This window comes from Prionailurus bengalensis, chromosome B2, assembly GCF_016509475.1.
Source record: "Prionailurus bengalensis isolate Pbe53 chromosome B2, Fcat_Pben_1.1_paternal_pri, whole genome shotgun sequence".
Taxonomy (NCBI): Eukaryota; Metazoa; Chordata; class Mammalia; order Carnivora; family Felidae; genus Prionailurus; species Prionailurus bengalensis.
The window spans coordinates 50,989,200-51,005,212 of NC_057349.1; the positions used below are offsets into that span (position 1 = coordinate 50,989,200).

A 16,013-nucleotide genomic window follows, 5' to 3' on the forward strand; every position below is an offset into this window, starting at 1 on the left:
ACAAAGGATTAAAACAATTTAGAATCAATTGTTTTGTACCCAGCTATAAAACAAAAGATTTAATACATAATACAGTATTTTCAGTCCCATTGCTAATTATTGAGAGCCCAAAAGATTTTTGTATTTTTAAATAAAATATTTTAAAATGCTTTATTTTTTTTACTTAAAAATTACATTAAATTTAAAAGTACATCTATATATTTTAAAAATAAATGCAAAGAGGATTATAAAAGTATACTCTTATAAACGTGTGAGGACCACCAGTCTAGAAGAGAATATTTGGGAGTCTGTGAAGCTCAAGACTAGTGGTTCTTAACCTCTCCTTTTTCAGGTCCCTAGGGGTTCCAGTGAAATCTCTGTTGGACACAGAGGAGAGTGAGAAACAGCACTCTGGTGGGTGGTCTTTGCTGATCCCTGTTTGTGCCTGCACAGCTCTGTTACTAGCTTTTTTATTTTTTGTATTGATGTTGCATATAATATTTACTTAAAAGTGTGCTGCAAATATTTTTCAAGTTAAATTTGGGACCACTGTTTCAGAAGCTTGGTAGTGTTTGTTTGTTGTATCAGCATGCACTATAGAGTTTTTACTGTGGTGTAGACCCACCAAGCTCTGGTCAAACCAAGCAGAAAGCTTCAAAGCCTTTCATGAGAGTGAACTTTAGCAGCACCTGGGTGGCTCAGTTGGTTTAAGCGTCCAACTCTTGATTTTGGCTCAGGTCATGATCTCATGGTTTGTGAGATCAAGCCCCATGTTGGATTCTGTTCTGAAAGCGAGGAGCCTGCTTGGGATTCTCTCTTTGCCTCTCTCTCTGCTCCTCCCCTGTTCACCTGCTCTCTCGCTCTCTCATTCACTCAAAATAAATACATTTTTAAAAAAGGATAGCTTAAAAAAAAAGTGAACTTTAAAATGTGTTCCCTCTTTCCTCTCTTTGCTGACAGGCTGAGGTTTGTCCTCACTTAATGATTGGAATTCTATCTCTTTTGTCAAGCCTTCTCCAATGATGAGAAGAGTGAGATAGATCCTAAGTGCACAGCTTCCTTGACCCACTCTTTACTGGCTACACAATAAGCATGTTAGTCCTTTATCTATACACGGTAGTCTAGTTGTTCAGTACTCAAGTGTTTGCATCTCGATCACTTTGTACCCTGAAAGTGGGGGGAGTCTCTGGTCGTTAAACTCTTTGTGTCTGTAGCAACCCTAGTGTTACTCTGACATAAAGAATGAGTACATGTTACCAGGCGCACAGTGTTCCCTCCTTCACTCTGGTAGCTTCCCTCTTGACATTGTAGGCAAGCCAGTTAGGTTCTTGAAGCCTTGTGCTGGGACCACATTGGCCTGTTCCTACACAATCACTTGTCTGGCTTAATGATATACAGTTGATTAAAAAACAAAACACCTGTTTCCATTGCTCTGAAACCTTCGAATGAAGAATAATTATTATTCATTTATATTGTTAATTTCCCTGATAAAAGGAGCCATTAGGGAGAGATTTAAATATGTATTTTTTTTAGGGGAAAAAATCTCATCAGAAGAACTGGTAAGCTTCTTCCTTTTAATATTAGTTCTGACATTTATCATGTTTCCTTTTCTGCTTTTGTTGCCAAAAAAGCTCAGAGCTAATATCGATGATCAGTGAGAGCAGCTGTATTAATTTCCATGTGATGAAGGAAACTAAGGAATGGGGGGGGTGCCATGTTAGGCACATATATGGTCTAAGTACAGCATGTGTAGTCATGGTTACCGTTAGCCATCCTGAGTCCTGTTGGTTTTGTCTGTGAAGTGGGGATAAGTAATCTGCCCAGGGTTGTGTTGCTGGTGGGTAGAACAGCTAGGATTCACACTTAGTTTCTTTCATGAATAAGCTGCATTTTCTGTTTCATGAAATTATTTATTTGTTTGCACTTTATAAAGACTTATTTATATCCCTTTTAGAAAATGTTGGGGTAATATTAAGTAAATGACTTTACATATCACTGAGATTGCCAGTTTGCATGGAAGGGCAGCAGTCAAGGAGAGAAGCATTCAGTAGGCTCCTCATAGAGTTCCCAGTCTAGGGTAGACTTTAACAATACTGTCTGGGAGCGCCTGGGTGGCTCAGTCAGTTAAGCATCTAACTTTGGCTCAGGTCATGATCTTGCGGTTCGTAGGTTCAAGCCCGCATCCAGCTTTGTGCTGACAGCTCCCTGCCTGGAGCCTGCTTTGGATTCTGTGTCTCCCCCTCTCTCTGCCCCTCCCCCTTCTCATGCTCTGTCTCTCTGTCTCAAAATTAAACATTAAAAAAAAAAAAAGAATACTGTCTGAATAAGGTTGACTTTTCAGATATGCCCTTGAAAACAGTTTTTAGTGAACAGTGGCTTTTTGCTTTACTCTAACTAAAAACACTTTGAGGATTCTACCGGTAAAGCCAGGAAGGATACTTTTGCTCTAAGTTTTCACATATTGGTACGAAGTGTGAATGAATTTGTCTTTCAAAAAGCATATAGTGAAATATGTAAAAAAGTTTTTTTAGTGTTTAGTTTTGAGAGACAGAGAGTAAGCAGGGGAGGGGCAGAGAGAGAAGAAGACACAGAATCTGAAGCAGGCTCCAGGCTCTGAGCTGTCAGCACAGAGCCCGACGCGGGGCTAGAACTCACAAACCGTGAGATCATGACCTGAGCCAAAGTCAGATGCCTAACCAGCTGAGCCACCCAGGCACCTCTAGTGAAATATTTTTCTTGAGATCAGTTGTATCAATTTCTACTCAAGAAAATCCCACACTGTATTTTTTACTTTTCAAAAATGGGTTAGTTTACAGATGAATGTGATCTTGTATATAAAGAATCCTAAGAAATCCACAAAAAGCTATTAGAGCTAATAAATGAATTCAACAAGATTACAAGATAGAAGATTAATATGTAAAAATCAGTTTTATTTCCATATAGTAGCATTAAACAAACCAGAAAAGAAATGAAGAAAATAATTTCCTTTATAAAGCACCAAAAATAATGAAATACTTAGGAATAAATTTAACAAGAAATGTAAGACCCATATACTGCAAACTACAAAACATTGTTAAAAGAAGTTAAAAATGACCTAAATAAATGGAAAGACATCCTGTGTTTATGGATTAGAAAACTTAATATAACTATGATAGCAATACTCCCCAGATTAATCTGTTGATTCAACTCAGTCTCCATCAAAATTCTAGCTGGTTTTTTTTTTTCTGCAGGGATTGACAAATTGATCCTAAAATTTGAATGGAGATATAAGAAACCCAGAATAGCCAAAGCAGTCTTAAAGAAGACATGCAAAGTTGGAGGATCCACACTGCCACATTTCAAAACTTAATTACACAGCTTCAATAATCAAGACGTGTGGCACTGGCATAAAGATAGACATACAGTTTACTGGAACAGAATTGGGAATTCAGGATAAACCCTTGCATTGATGATTAATTGATTTTATTTTTTTTATTTTTTATTTTTTATTTTTTTTAAATTTTTTTTCAACGTTTATTTATTTTTGGGACAGAGAGAGACAGAGCATGAACGGGGGAGGGGCAGAGAAAGAGGGAGACACAGAATCGGAAACAGGCTCCAGGCTCCGAACCATCAGCCCAGAGTCTGACGCGGGGCTCGAACTCACGGACCGTGAGATCGTGACCTGGCTGAAGTCGGACACTTAACCGACTGCGCCACCCAGGCGCCCCTATGATTAATTGATTTTAATAGGAGAGTCAAAACAGTTCAGTGAGGAAGAATAATCTTTTCAATAGATGCTGTTGGGACAACTGAATATCCATCCATATGTGAAAGAATGAAGTCACACCCCTACCTCACACCACATACAAAAACTAACTATAAATGCAGCAGGGACCTAAATCTAAGAACTAAAACTTTCATAAGAAAGCCTAGAGATAAATCTTTGTGACATTGGATTAGGCAGTTGTTTATTAGCCCACACAAAAAAAAGAAAAAATGGATAAATTTGGACTTCATCAAAATTAAAGACTTATGTGCATCAAAGTACACACTATCAAAAAAGTAAAAAGACAATGTACAGGGGAGAGAATATATTTGTAAATCATATATCTGATAAGAGTCTCATATCCAGAATAAAGAACTCTTACAACTCAACAGTAGAAGACAACCCAATAAGAAATAAAAATGGGCAAAGGATTTGAATAGATTTATCCACAGAAGATATACAAATGGCCAATAAGCACATGAAAAGATGCTCAACATCATTAGTCATCAAATAAATACAAATCAAAACCACAGTGAGATATCACTTCAGACCCACTAACTCTAATTAAAAAAAAAACAACAACAGATGAACATATGGGAAGGGAAACAAAAATAATACAAAAACAGAGAGAGAGACAAAACATAAGTGACTCTTAAATACAGAGAACAAACTGAGGGTTGCCGGAGTGGTTTTGGGTGGAGGGTGAGGTAAAAGGGCAAGGGGCATTAAGGAGCCCCTTATTGGGGTGAGCACTGGGTGTTATTTGTAAGGGATGAATCACCAGATTCTACTCCTGAAATCATTATTGTACTATATGCTAACTCACTTGGATATGAATTTTTTAAAAAGCAAAAACAATAACAAATGTTGGTGAAGATGTGTAGACACTGCAAACCGTCATACACTGTTGTGGGAATGTAAAATGAAGAAGCCCCTCTTTTGAGGGAGCAGGTCCTTCCTCAAAACGTTGAACATAGTTGCCATATGACCCAGGAGTTCCAGTCCTAGTTATATGTATGGAAGAGAATTTAAAACCTGCCTACACAAAAACCTGTGCATGAATTTTTGTAGCTGCATTATTCATAATAGCCAAGAGGTGGAAACAACTGAAATTTCCATCAGTGATGAACTGATAAATAAAATATGGTGTATTCATATAATGAAATACTTAGCCAAAAAAGTAATGGGGATACTGATACATGCTACAACGGGATGAATCTTAAAAACATGTTAAGTAAAAGAAACCAGAGAGGAAAGGCCACATATTGTATGATTCCTTTCATATGAAATGTCCAGTATGGGCAAATGCCTAGAGACAGAAATTGGATTAGTGGTTGCCAGTACCTGCTGGGGGCTGGGGGGAGTGGTTAGGGGTGAGGGTCAGGATAAGGAATAACTTCTGATGGGTATGGAATTTCCTTTTGGGGGATGATGGTTTTCTAGAATTAGGTAGTGATGATGGATCTTAGGCCAACTTGAAGCCTGGTCTTGCTGAAGGATGAGACTATACCTGGGAGCCTGACGTAGTTTGTTCTGGCAGAAAGTAACTCTGTAGTGTAGCCTATGAGTAACATGCTGAGGTCATTTTGCCTCCGTTACTCATACCTGGTGACCAGGTGGGTACACACAGCCACAGCCTCTAAGACCTGCAGGTAACAAGGAGTGGGGGGCAAGGCTGAGATGATACAAAACCCCAATGCGAATCAAGGAGAATTTGGGGAGTCTGGGAAGCCTCTGGCGGCCTTTGTCTTTACTTTGTGTATCTGTCTCCATGAGATTCCTTATCCTGGGCCATTAAAGAAACCTACTGTCAAAAAAACAAGAAAAGAAGTTTAAATGAATCCAAACATCTCTGTTTAAATTTCCTCCTCAAAAAAATAGCATTCTTAAAGGGGAAGGACTATATATGTAATCGACTGGCACAGTGCCTGAAACACAGCTGCCAGTCCCCAAATGGTCATCAGTAAACATTTAATTATGACAGTTTGTTAGCAGAAGTAGAGCAAGTAGATGGGCCCTGGTAGATTGAAGTAGAGCGTGTGGGTCTGAGTTTGTCTGCTACCCTTGGGAGTGGTGACCTTAATTTGAGTGGGCTTGAACTAAGTGGACCACGTGGCCCCTTGCTAATCGGGCCTAGTGCCAGGCTGCTTCTCCATATTGTGTTAGTGCGTGCTGCCTGTAAGGAACACATCTTCATTATGAAAACTATTACCATATTCACTGCTCTCTTTTGAGGCCTAGGAATTCCTATAAAATGTTTATTTCAAAAACAAAAAGGTTTTTAGAAAAGTTTCTAGAGCAAAGCCACCATAAGGAAATTTGTTACCAGAGATTTCTTAAGTCCTAATTTGGTACTAAGAAAGCAGAAATTTTACAAATGTGTAAGCAACTTTCCCTGTCCTGAATAATGTTGATTTTTCTCCAGTCAAATGTTATTGCCATCAATGTTGGTAGATTTTGTATTTTAATGGTTTCATAGTGTACTGCCATTTGTTTGGGCTACTTGAATTTATTTTATTCTTTACTTTCTAAATGATTGTGACCACCAAAAATGAAAAAAAAAAAAAGTCTTAGTGGATTAAAAGGGGATTTTTAAAATATAGTGGAGAACAGATGTAAATTCTTTAAAGTAACCACTCATCCAGTCCCTGAAATAGAATCCTAAAAATACAGTTGGCCTACATTCTGACTTATAAAAGAGTGTAACTTTTGTGCCTGTTATCATGAACTTTGTAAAACATTAAGTACTAGTGTGTTGAGAAGAAATGCTTTAAGCATACTCTTTTTCTGTAAGAGCTTGTTAAGTTGGTTTTTGTTATTTTGTTTTACCCCATTTGGGGATAGAAATGGTGGGAGTTATAGGGAGAATAGAACTCATATTTTTGTAGGAGGAGGATGAGGTCATTCTAACAGTATTACACAAAAATTTAATTTGCCAGATACTAAAATTGAAGGGTGAAGTATCTGTGAATGAGGGAATGGTTTAAAAAGTTAAGGTGTATATAGAAGTGAGATACCATGCAATTATTTAAAAGAAAAAAAGTACTGATGTGTACAAATAATAAGTGAGACAAAAATCTGTGTGAGGAAAGCACAGTGCTAGACGTGTGTGAGATAACTTGTATGTGCAAAGGGGGAGGGTATCTCCTTCTCTTGGCATGAAAAGAAAACTCTGGATGAATACATAGGTAACTAACAAAAAGGGGTTATTTCCAGCGAGAAGGGTCTCAGTGGTGGGAAACTAGATAGATGAGGGAGGAATATGGGAGGAAAACTTACTGTTGAATACTTTGGTTTACATTATGTATTTCATCGTATTAGCTGTTCACAAAGCCGACTCAAGAGTGAAGGACAGCAGGAGATAGCAATAAAAATTCAGATTCCCTGGTAAATCCTGGCCTTGCCCCTTCTCATTTGTGTGAGACCGTGTTCAGGTTCCCTCTCCATGCCTTAGTTTTCTCATCCACAAAGCTGAATCTTGTAAAGCACTTACAACAGTTTCTGTCCTACAGTAAGCTGCAGATGCCATTATTAGTAGTCAAAGTGTTAAAGACCAGTAATTCTCATATTGCCTCTCAAGTGTCTTATTTTCTCACATTTGTAAATGTATCAGAAACACCCGATGCTTTCTTTTTCCTCTGTGATAATCATGTTTTAACTGAAATGGCTGATAAATGCACATGGAGTTTGAGCCTCCTTATTTCTCTTGGCCTGGTGATTAAGAGCCTGGTCTCAGAAATGGACAGAACTGAGTTCGAATCCCCTAGCCCAGTGCTTGGCAAAGCATGTTGGTTGTTTTTTGTTTTGTTTGGTTTTGGTTTTTTTAGGTGCTGTAAGAGATGTAGAGATGTTTGTGCTACATTGAATAGGTTGCCTTGATGGGAAAGGCAGTATCCTGAAGTCTGGATGGAAGATCCTGTATTCTGAAAGAGTAAGAAGGGAGATCATTCATTCATTTACTCAGTTTTGTATTAATTTCTCTGGTCTAAATCTGCGTTCAGGCAGGTCTCATTTTATGTCAGCTCTCCCTAGAAGAGTTTGGAGAACTGCCTTTTGGAGCGGGCTGGTAGGATTCCGCACTTGCTCCGGGACTAGCCAACTTTGATCTTTGTAAGAGTTGGCTGATGCCAGCAGCTCACCATCCGTGGGACCTGCCCTCAAGGAGTCCTCTGCAATGGGGATGATTAATAGCATCCTGTGCACAGGCACCTGGGTGGCTCAGTCAGTTAAGTGTCTGACTTGGGCTCAGGTCATGATCTTACGGTTCGTGGGTTTGAGCCCCACGTTGGGCTCTGTGCTGACAGCTCAGAGCCTGGAGCCTGCTTTGGAATCTGTCTCTGTCTCTCCCTGCCCTTACCCCCCCCCCCCCAAATATAAATAAACATTAGAAAATGTTTTTTAAATTAAAAAAAATAGCATTCTGGAGCAGTCTCTCAGAAGAACCTGACTCAGGGCATGCCCACTCGTAAGGTACCTAACTATGCATAGGGATAGGGGCTATCTCAGGGAAATGAGGGACAGAAGTGGCTCACTGGACTTGAAGGGAAAATACATTATGCCCTAATCGCCATAGTAGATATGACTATGTTTATTTTAAGAGAACTTGGGATAGAGTGGTAAAGCACTTGAGTCGAGCAATCCAGCTACTACTTAGGGAGGGAACAGGCCAGGACTGGAGCCTGGGCCTCACACTTTTACCTCCCCGACTCTGTGTGCTCTTTCCAGACTCGCCCTTTCACTGCTGGGTCCCTAGAGCTTTATTGTAATGTCCGAGTTCCTTCGTTTTAAATAGTTTAAAGTTATGGGGAAGTATTCCCTCAGAAAGGCTCTTGCTTTATTTACTTCATTTTAAATGCATTTTTGAATTTTGAAAGGTTACAGAAATATGGTGTTTTTTGCTGCTGTTAAGACCCATACGTTCCCATTTTCCCTACTATCCAAAAACAGTGGAAACTGAGAAGTTCTGGAGTTAGAACCTTTTCAGTTAACAGGATGTTTTACTTGGGTGCTAGCATGGTAGCAGTGGGAACATTAACATGACATTATCAAGAATTGTATGTCCAAAAGTCTGCTGGCATTTTCGCAGTGTTTTTGTTCAAGCATTATGTGCTCTTAGTGACTGTGGCCTATGCCTTTGACCCTCAAGACAAAATATAAAGATAACTTAAAAATGTGTGTCCTATTTTTAAAATGACATAAACCAACAAAAATCCTTGTGTCCTTGATATGGCTAAGAAGGTAAGACTTGCCTCTTTGCCCCATATTGATAGGTGCTTTTAAAACTTAAATCATAAAGAAGGGAATGGAGAGTCCCCGAGTTGCCTCAAGGCAGTGGAGGGTGAGGGTGGGAGTTTTGGCTTCCCACCACACTTGAATTATGCCTTTGCCACTTTCTAATGGAACTCATACAAAGCGTCACTTTCCTGATTGTTGTCATGGATGTGTCGCCACCAAGCTGGGTTGTTTCTAATGAAGAGGTGGTGTGTGTGAGGAGCCCAAGAGCCCCTGTGGGTGCATGCCTCCTGCCAGAGGAGCAGGAGGGGTGGTCGGGGTCAGGCAGGAGGCCTCGGGCCCAAGCTACAGACCTTGGCACAACACTTCAAGGCCTGCATAAAACTGCCTTCAGGGGTGCCTGGGTGGCTCAGTTAGTTAAGCATCCAACATTGGCTTAGGTCATGATCTCACAGTTAGTGAGTTTGAGCCACATGTCTGGCTCTGTGCTGACAGCTCAGACCCTGAAGCCTGCTTTGGATTCTGTGTCTCCTTCTCTCTCTGCACCTCCCCTGCTTGTTCTCTCTCTCTCTCTCTCTCTCTCAAAACTAAATTTAAAAAAATGAAAAATGGTACATTAGAAAAAAAAACAAACCCTGCTTTTAAAGATGCGTTCGAAGGTGCCTGCTGGTAACGTTCATAAAGCAAAGGACTTTTTCCTCCTTTGTTAGTGTATGTCTTTAGTGCATCGAAATTGGCATGAAAGTAATGAATGTGGAGTAGATAAAATGTCAATTCATCAGTGATTGTTAAAATATAAATGTGAAAATAGCCAAATGACTCCCACCTCCCTGATAAAACTGGCCACGAATTACATGGAAACTAAAAGCAAAGCCCTGTTTTATTTTGCTTTTACTGAGACTTTAAAAATGTACTTATCATCCTCATCCACAGGTTGCTTTTGGAAATAGATCCTGGCTGGTTCCTTCTCCCCCCCACCCCCACCCTTCCCGTTCTCGTTCCTTCTGTGTGAACACTCGGCCCATGGAAAGTAAAACTACATTGCTTAATCTTCCCATCAGCCTACATTTCTTTTAGCAATGTTGGTATTAAATTATAATTATTAGTAGGGATTTTGATTAAAAAATATATTGTGAAGAGTTTTGTTTGCTTCCACTCTGTGAAAAATATTCCATTTTCTAAAATTGAAGAAGATACAGAATGTGTGCATTTCATCACAGAGTTAAGATACATTTTCAGGCAAACAGTCTTTAAATATGTACATACACTCTGCCAATCAAATTTACATTTTCTGATGTTATGAAACCAGCTTTGTTAGTACCCGTGACTCTGGCTTTTAACGTTGGAAGGAGAGTGGAGGATTAAGGCAGATTAGAGTGTCGGCATAACGTTTGACTCCTTGTGTTCTGTGCGCTCACGCATAAAAGTCCTCCAAATCTGGACAGTGACTGTGGTGATGTGAGCAACAGCTTGAATTTTTGCTTGGTGTGGTGCCTGGTGGGGTAATAGACGAATCGTCCACCTTCTGAATCACTGAATCGGTAACATGTGCCAGCGCTGATGTCCCCTGGGTGTGTGAGGTTTCTGGTGCTGCGGAATTGCCACTGCCTGGGAAGGTTCGACCCAGATAATCAGTGTTAGAGGAAAACATCTGTCTCCTTTCACCATGTTCCTAATAGGCGTGGATTACACCCGAGAGGCTGGAGAGTCTGCAGAAGAGAGCGCCACTTTCTGGGGTTTAGTAAGAATAAAAGCAGCAATATTACAGCTCCCATTTACTGAATCAGCCTTGTGTTCCAGGCACCATGTGAGGTGCGCTATTACCCTATCCCTGATGCATTTAAATGGCTGTCATTTCCATAGTGTTGCTTCCTGGTGCTCTGTGAACTTGTGATCTTAAGTAGAGCACGTGGGCCCTCTGGACCTAGAGGCCCACTGCTTTCAAACAGGGATGGTCTTTTACTAATGTTTGGAGGAAGGGCACTGACCTTTGTGAGATTAAAGGCACTACTGTTTTTATGGTAACAGCACATTTTTGACATTCTGGAGTCTGGAAGGACATATTCGACTTCTATCTTGGTCCTGGGTGTGACTGTCTTTAATGACTAGTGAGTTTTTTTTTTTCCACATATCAAATGTACAAGTATTTAAACGAGGGTGCCTTACATTGATGATGCTACTCTTTTTATTTTAATATTAAAATCTGGGAGTAGAGAATATGCTTTTTAATGGGATTTACAGGTACTGGTTATAGATATTTTTCCTCCTGGGAAGACGTGACATAGAAGGTTTTATTAAGCATTGCTACTTGTGGAGTGTATGTATGGGGAAGGAGAATGGGAAGAAGAATCTTAGGGATTTTCCTTATATGTTTTTCTTCTGTTCATTTCTAGTCTTTATAACCTGGCTTCCCTGGAACTGAGAGAGAATCTTCTCACATATCTTCCTGAGTGAGTCTTATGGGGAAGATAAGAGGGGATTTTGTACTAAATGAATTTCTTCATGTATCAAAAAAAAAAAAAGTATTACAATACTTTGTCACAAGGAGATTCTGTGTCTTTTGGAAAGTTTGGGAGATGCCTGCCTTCCCTTACTAGTTTTTCCTTGGTAATATCTACTGCCATGCAATCCAAATGAGTCTTATTTTTGGAAACTAGTCCAAGTGAGGGATACTGTATTGCTCAGCATTTCTAAATACTCTCTAAGAGTTCCTTTATTTCTTTTTTTAAATAGCTCTCTTACCCAGCTGCGGAGACTAGAAGAACTTGATTTAGGAAACAATGAAATATATAATTTGGTAAGTCTGTATTAATGAGAGATTTAGATTTAATTTTGTCCTCAGATATGATCAAAATATACTTCAGGGGAGATCTGTAGGGATATATTTCCACAGACACAGCTTGGCAATACTAGAGAATGTGTTCCAGTTCACACACAGGTTGAGAATTATGTGGGGGTGGGGAGGGTCAGTATTAGATGTGATGCGTGTCAGTGGAAACTACCGGCATTCTTTTTTTTTTTTAAGTTTAGTTATTTATTTTGAGAGAGAGAGAGCAAGCGAGGATGCGAGCGAGCACAAGTGGGGGAGGGGCAGAGAGAGAGGGAGTAAGAGAGAATCCCAAGCAAGCCCTGTGCTGTCAGAACAGAGCCCGACACGGGGCTCCATCCCATGAACCATAAGATCATGACCTGAGCTGAAATCAGGAGTTGGACACTTAACCCACTGAGCCACCCAGGTGCCTCCCACCAGCATTCTTGGTGAGTTTTGGGAGTGTTTGAAGGATGGGGGACTTGTATTGGAGAAGTACCAACTAACCTCCTCTATGGTAGCCATTTATTGACTGTTGAAGTAGGATTCTTTCTGAGTGGAAGAGTAATAAACATTGGATCTTTGTTACCATAACATTATTTTTTTTGTTTCAGCCAGAATCAATTGGAGCTCTCTTACATCTAAAGGATCTCTGGTTGGATGGAAATCAACTGTCAGAATTACCTCAGGTAAGTGGTAGTTTTACATTGTTTCCTCCAAATAATAAACAACCACAACCACCACTCATGCATTCCCTGCTTCTGCATGAGATTTTCTAGAAGAGGGATCTTGAAAACCAGAAACAATTGATGGGGTAGGCTCCCCATGTGGCCTACCTCAAGCCCAGTAAATTTGTAAATTATCAGGACCCCTGATTCTTGATGGTATCCATTTCGGCCACTCATTGTGATGTGCCAAATGCTTTGGGATGATTGTGACCACATTCTGTACTGTAATAGTTGATCTTAAAGAAATGTTAAAAGCTTTTATTTAAATTTTTTGCAAATAATGCTTATGGTTTAGCTGGTATATCAGGGTGTTCAAGTTCCTACTATTACCAAATGTAAGAACCATGTTCCAAATGAAATGGAGTCTTACGTGGATTTCTAAATACATAGTCCCCTTGTGGAGCCCTAATAAGCAGTCTTGCCTTCTGGTTACATGAGAAAGAAATGTAAACCAACAAGTGCAGCAATAAAAAACAAGCTTTTTCCCCTTATTTAATTTAATAATTTAATTGTATTACTGAAATTTGTTCTTGGATATATCTTATAGCCAGTCTTTTTTTTTTTTTTTTTTTTTTTTGAGATAGAGTGTGAGCAGGGGAGGGGCAGAGAGAGAGGGAGACACAGAATCTGAAGCAGGCTTCAGGCTCTAAGCTGTTAGCACAGAACCTGATGCGGGGCTTGAACTCCCGGACAGCGAGATCATGACCTGAGCCAAAGTCAGATCCCAACTGACTAAGCCACCCAGGCACCCCTCTTACAGCCAGTCTTTAAAGTCCGGGTATATTTCATGATGGTTTAGGTGCTGATATTTTATGTGTTTGAGAGAGAGAGAGAGAGAGAGAGCGCGCGTGCGCACATACACAAGCAGGGGAGGGGCAGAGAGAGAGAGAGAGAGAGAGAGAGAGAGAATCTTAAGCAGCCTTCACGCCCAGCACAGAGCCCACTGTAGGGCTTGATATCACGACTGTGAGATAATAACCTGAGCCAAAATCAAGAGTCGGACGCTTAAACTACTGAGCCACCCAGGCACCCCAAGGTGCCGATAGTTTAAAGCCAATCAGATGCTTAGGTGTCTGCTCAGTCATGTGAAGCAGGTGTGACGGGGCTGTGCACTTCATGAGGAATGCTGTATTAATGCATGGAGTCTGACACTAGGAGAAAGTACTCAGTTCTCTGGTATGGTTGTAGTTTTATAGCACTGGACTTACTGTGACCGCACAACTAAGGGAAGTAAGGAACTAATTGGAGTCTGTTTTTGAGGTTTTGCTGCGTTTGAGGAAAGGAGACCGGTTAGCAACTGAAGGTTTGATTAATACGGAGATTTCTCTAGGAAATCATGCAAAATCCTGGTTGAGAGAATTCCAGTTACTTTGGGAGTCAGAGGGTGGGGAATAAAAATACCATGAGGTTATCAGGAAAGTAACACACCAGCTCTGGGACATGATGGGGAAAGAATGTATGTGTGTACATATGTGTGTAAGTGATTGTGTACAAAATGCCACATCTTGAACACAAATTAGAACTCCAATGATCTTGTTGTAAATGGTTAAACATCTCATTCATCCTTCTTTAGAAACTTCTGTTGGGACACCTGGGTGGCTCAGTCAGTTAAAAATTCAACTTTGGCTCAGGTCATGAGCTTGTGATTCGTGGGTTTGAGCCCTGCATCAGGCTTTGTGCTGACAGCTTGGAGCCTGTCGTTTGCTTCAGATTCTGTGTCTCCCTCTCTCTCTGTCTCTCCCCTGCTCGTGCTCTGTCTCTCCTTCTCTCTCAAAAATAAATAAACATTAAAAATTTTTTTAAAAAGAAACTTCTATTAAACCAGGACTCAACGCATCAGATAGTCTAAATAATCGGAATTATTTTCCTATTGTCATTTCCTATTGTCAATGCAAAACATTGTTAAGAGGAATTAATGAAAAGGTAGAACAATGTCAAGGGTCAGGCCTGAAATCAATAGAAATGCAGTGTGGTTTCCTCCAGACAGGAATTACAGGGGCGGGTTCAGAGGATGTGTATTAGGTAGGAGAGGAACTGGAAAAAGTAGATCAGACCAAATTAAGTATAGATTGAAGGATTTGTACTTATGTAGGCATCAAGGAGCCACTAGGCATCTTAATTTTTTTAGCGGAAGGGTGGTATGATTACATGCTTAGAGCTAGCTGCGTTTCCAGGAGGGAAATGTGGAAACAACAGTCTATAGCCCAGACGTGGACAGGGAGTGTCTCACGGTTGGAGCTAACTGTCTAGGTGAGAGGGGGAATTTAATGTAGTGGCAATGGGACCGGAAAAGTGGAGGCCGTTATAAAAGAGAAAATATGTATTTTGTGAATGGAAGGTAAGATACCTCTTGAACAGAACACTGGACTCCTTGAGGTTCTTTCTCCACTCCTTGGATGGCCTGTTGTCTCTGAAAGCAGTACGCTTGCTTCTGTCTTCTGTCGATGGTGAAGGTGTCAGTGGGTCTGGAGGCCCCAGTATTGCCGGGGTGCAGTCACATTGATGTTTGTTGTAACAGGTACTACTGGTCATGGGAGATAAAAAGGAGATGGTCCCTTAACAGAGAAAATCTCAGGGTCACCCCGAATTCTAAGCTGCTTACCCAAGGGATTGATTCTAAACCTGAAGAACTGGATTCCAGACTCCTTTTGTTTTGTTTTGTTTTGTTTTGTTTTGTTTTTTTAATTTTTTTTCAACATTTATTTATTTTTGGGACAGAGAGAGACAGAGCATGGACGGGGGAGGGGCAGAGAGAGAGGGAGACACAGAATCGGAAACAGGCTCCAGGCTCTGAGCCATCAGCCCAGAGCCTGACGCGGGGCTCGAACTCACGGACCACGAGATCGTGACCTGGCTGAAGTCGGACGCTTAACCGACTGCGCCACCCAGGCGCCCCCCCCTTTTGTTTTTTTTAAATTATGTTACCCTACGGTCATTTGTCCTCTCTTGGTGCCAGTCTCTTCATCTGTTAAGTGAGAATGATTCCTTGCCTGCCTGAAGTTGGGGAGCTTGGCATCCCTCCCAGCTCCGTGTCTGTGATTGATACAGCTTCCCGTTTTCATTGGAAGGGGGTCTGGAAATTCACTCCAGCCTCCTCCTATAGATAAACACTAAGGAAACATCCTCAGCACTGCTTTGGGAATTGACTATGAAAAATCCCTGTAAGAAATTCCTCTGTACTGTAGCAGGGTGAAGCATGAGTCTCTTTTTCTGTGTCACTGGTGTAGGAAATAGGAAATCTGAAGAATCTGCTGTGCTTAGATGTCTCTGAAAACAGGTTGGAGAGACTTCCTGAAGAAATCAGTGGCCTGACTTCGTTAACAGATTTAGTCATTTCCCAGAACTTACTAGAAATGATTCCGGATGGCATCGGTAAGTATCGAAAGGAATTGCCTTCTAAAGATGTTGGCTGTTGTCTTGAGCCTATGGGACTCACTCCTTTGATCCTTTGGTCACCACTCTCAGATGCTGGGGATGGGAGTCCTTTAGTCTCCTTGTTTATTTGTTCTTAAAGAAG

General features: G+C 40.7%; 1 protein-coding gene across 1 annotated transcript in view; it reads left to right on the forward strand.

Annotated features, from left to right (window-relative positions):
* LRRC1 (leucine rich repeat containing 1) overlaps positions 1 to 16,013 on the forward strand; it is a 135,266-nt gene that overhangs the window by 92,919 nt on the left and 26,334 nt on the right. Inside the window, exons 5-8 of the mRNA XM_043591666.1 lie at positions 11,353 to 11,409; positions 11,693 to 11,756; positions 12,383 to 12,457; positions 15,724 to 15,868. Of these exons, the coding sequence (XP_043447601.1) occupies positions 11,353 to 11,409; positions 11,693 to 11,756; positions 12,383 to 12,457; positions 15,724 to 15,868 (341 nt within the window). The remainder of the gene's footprint in view (positions 1 to 11,352; positions 11,410 to 11,692; positions 11,757 to 12,382; positions 12,458 to 15,723; positions 15,869 to 16,013) is intronic.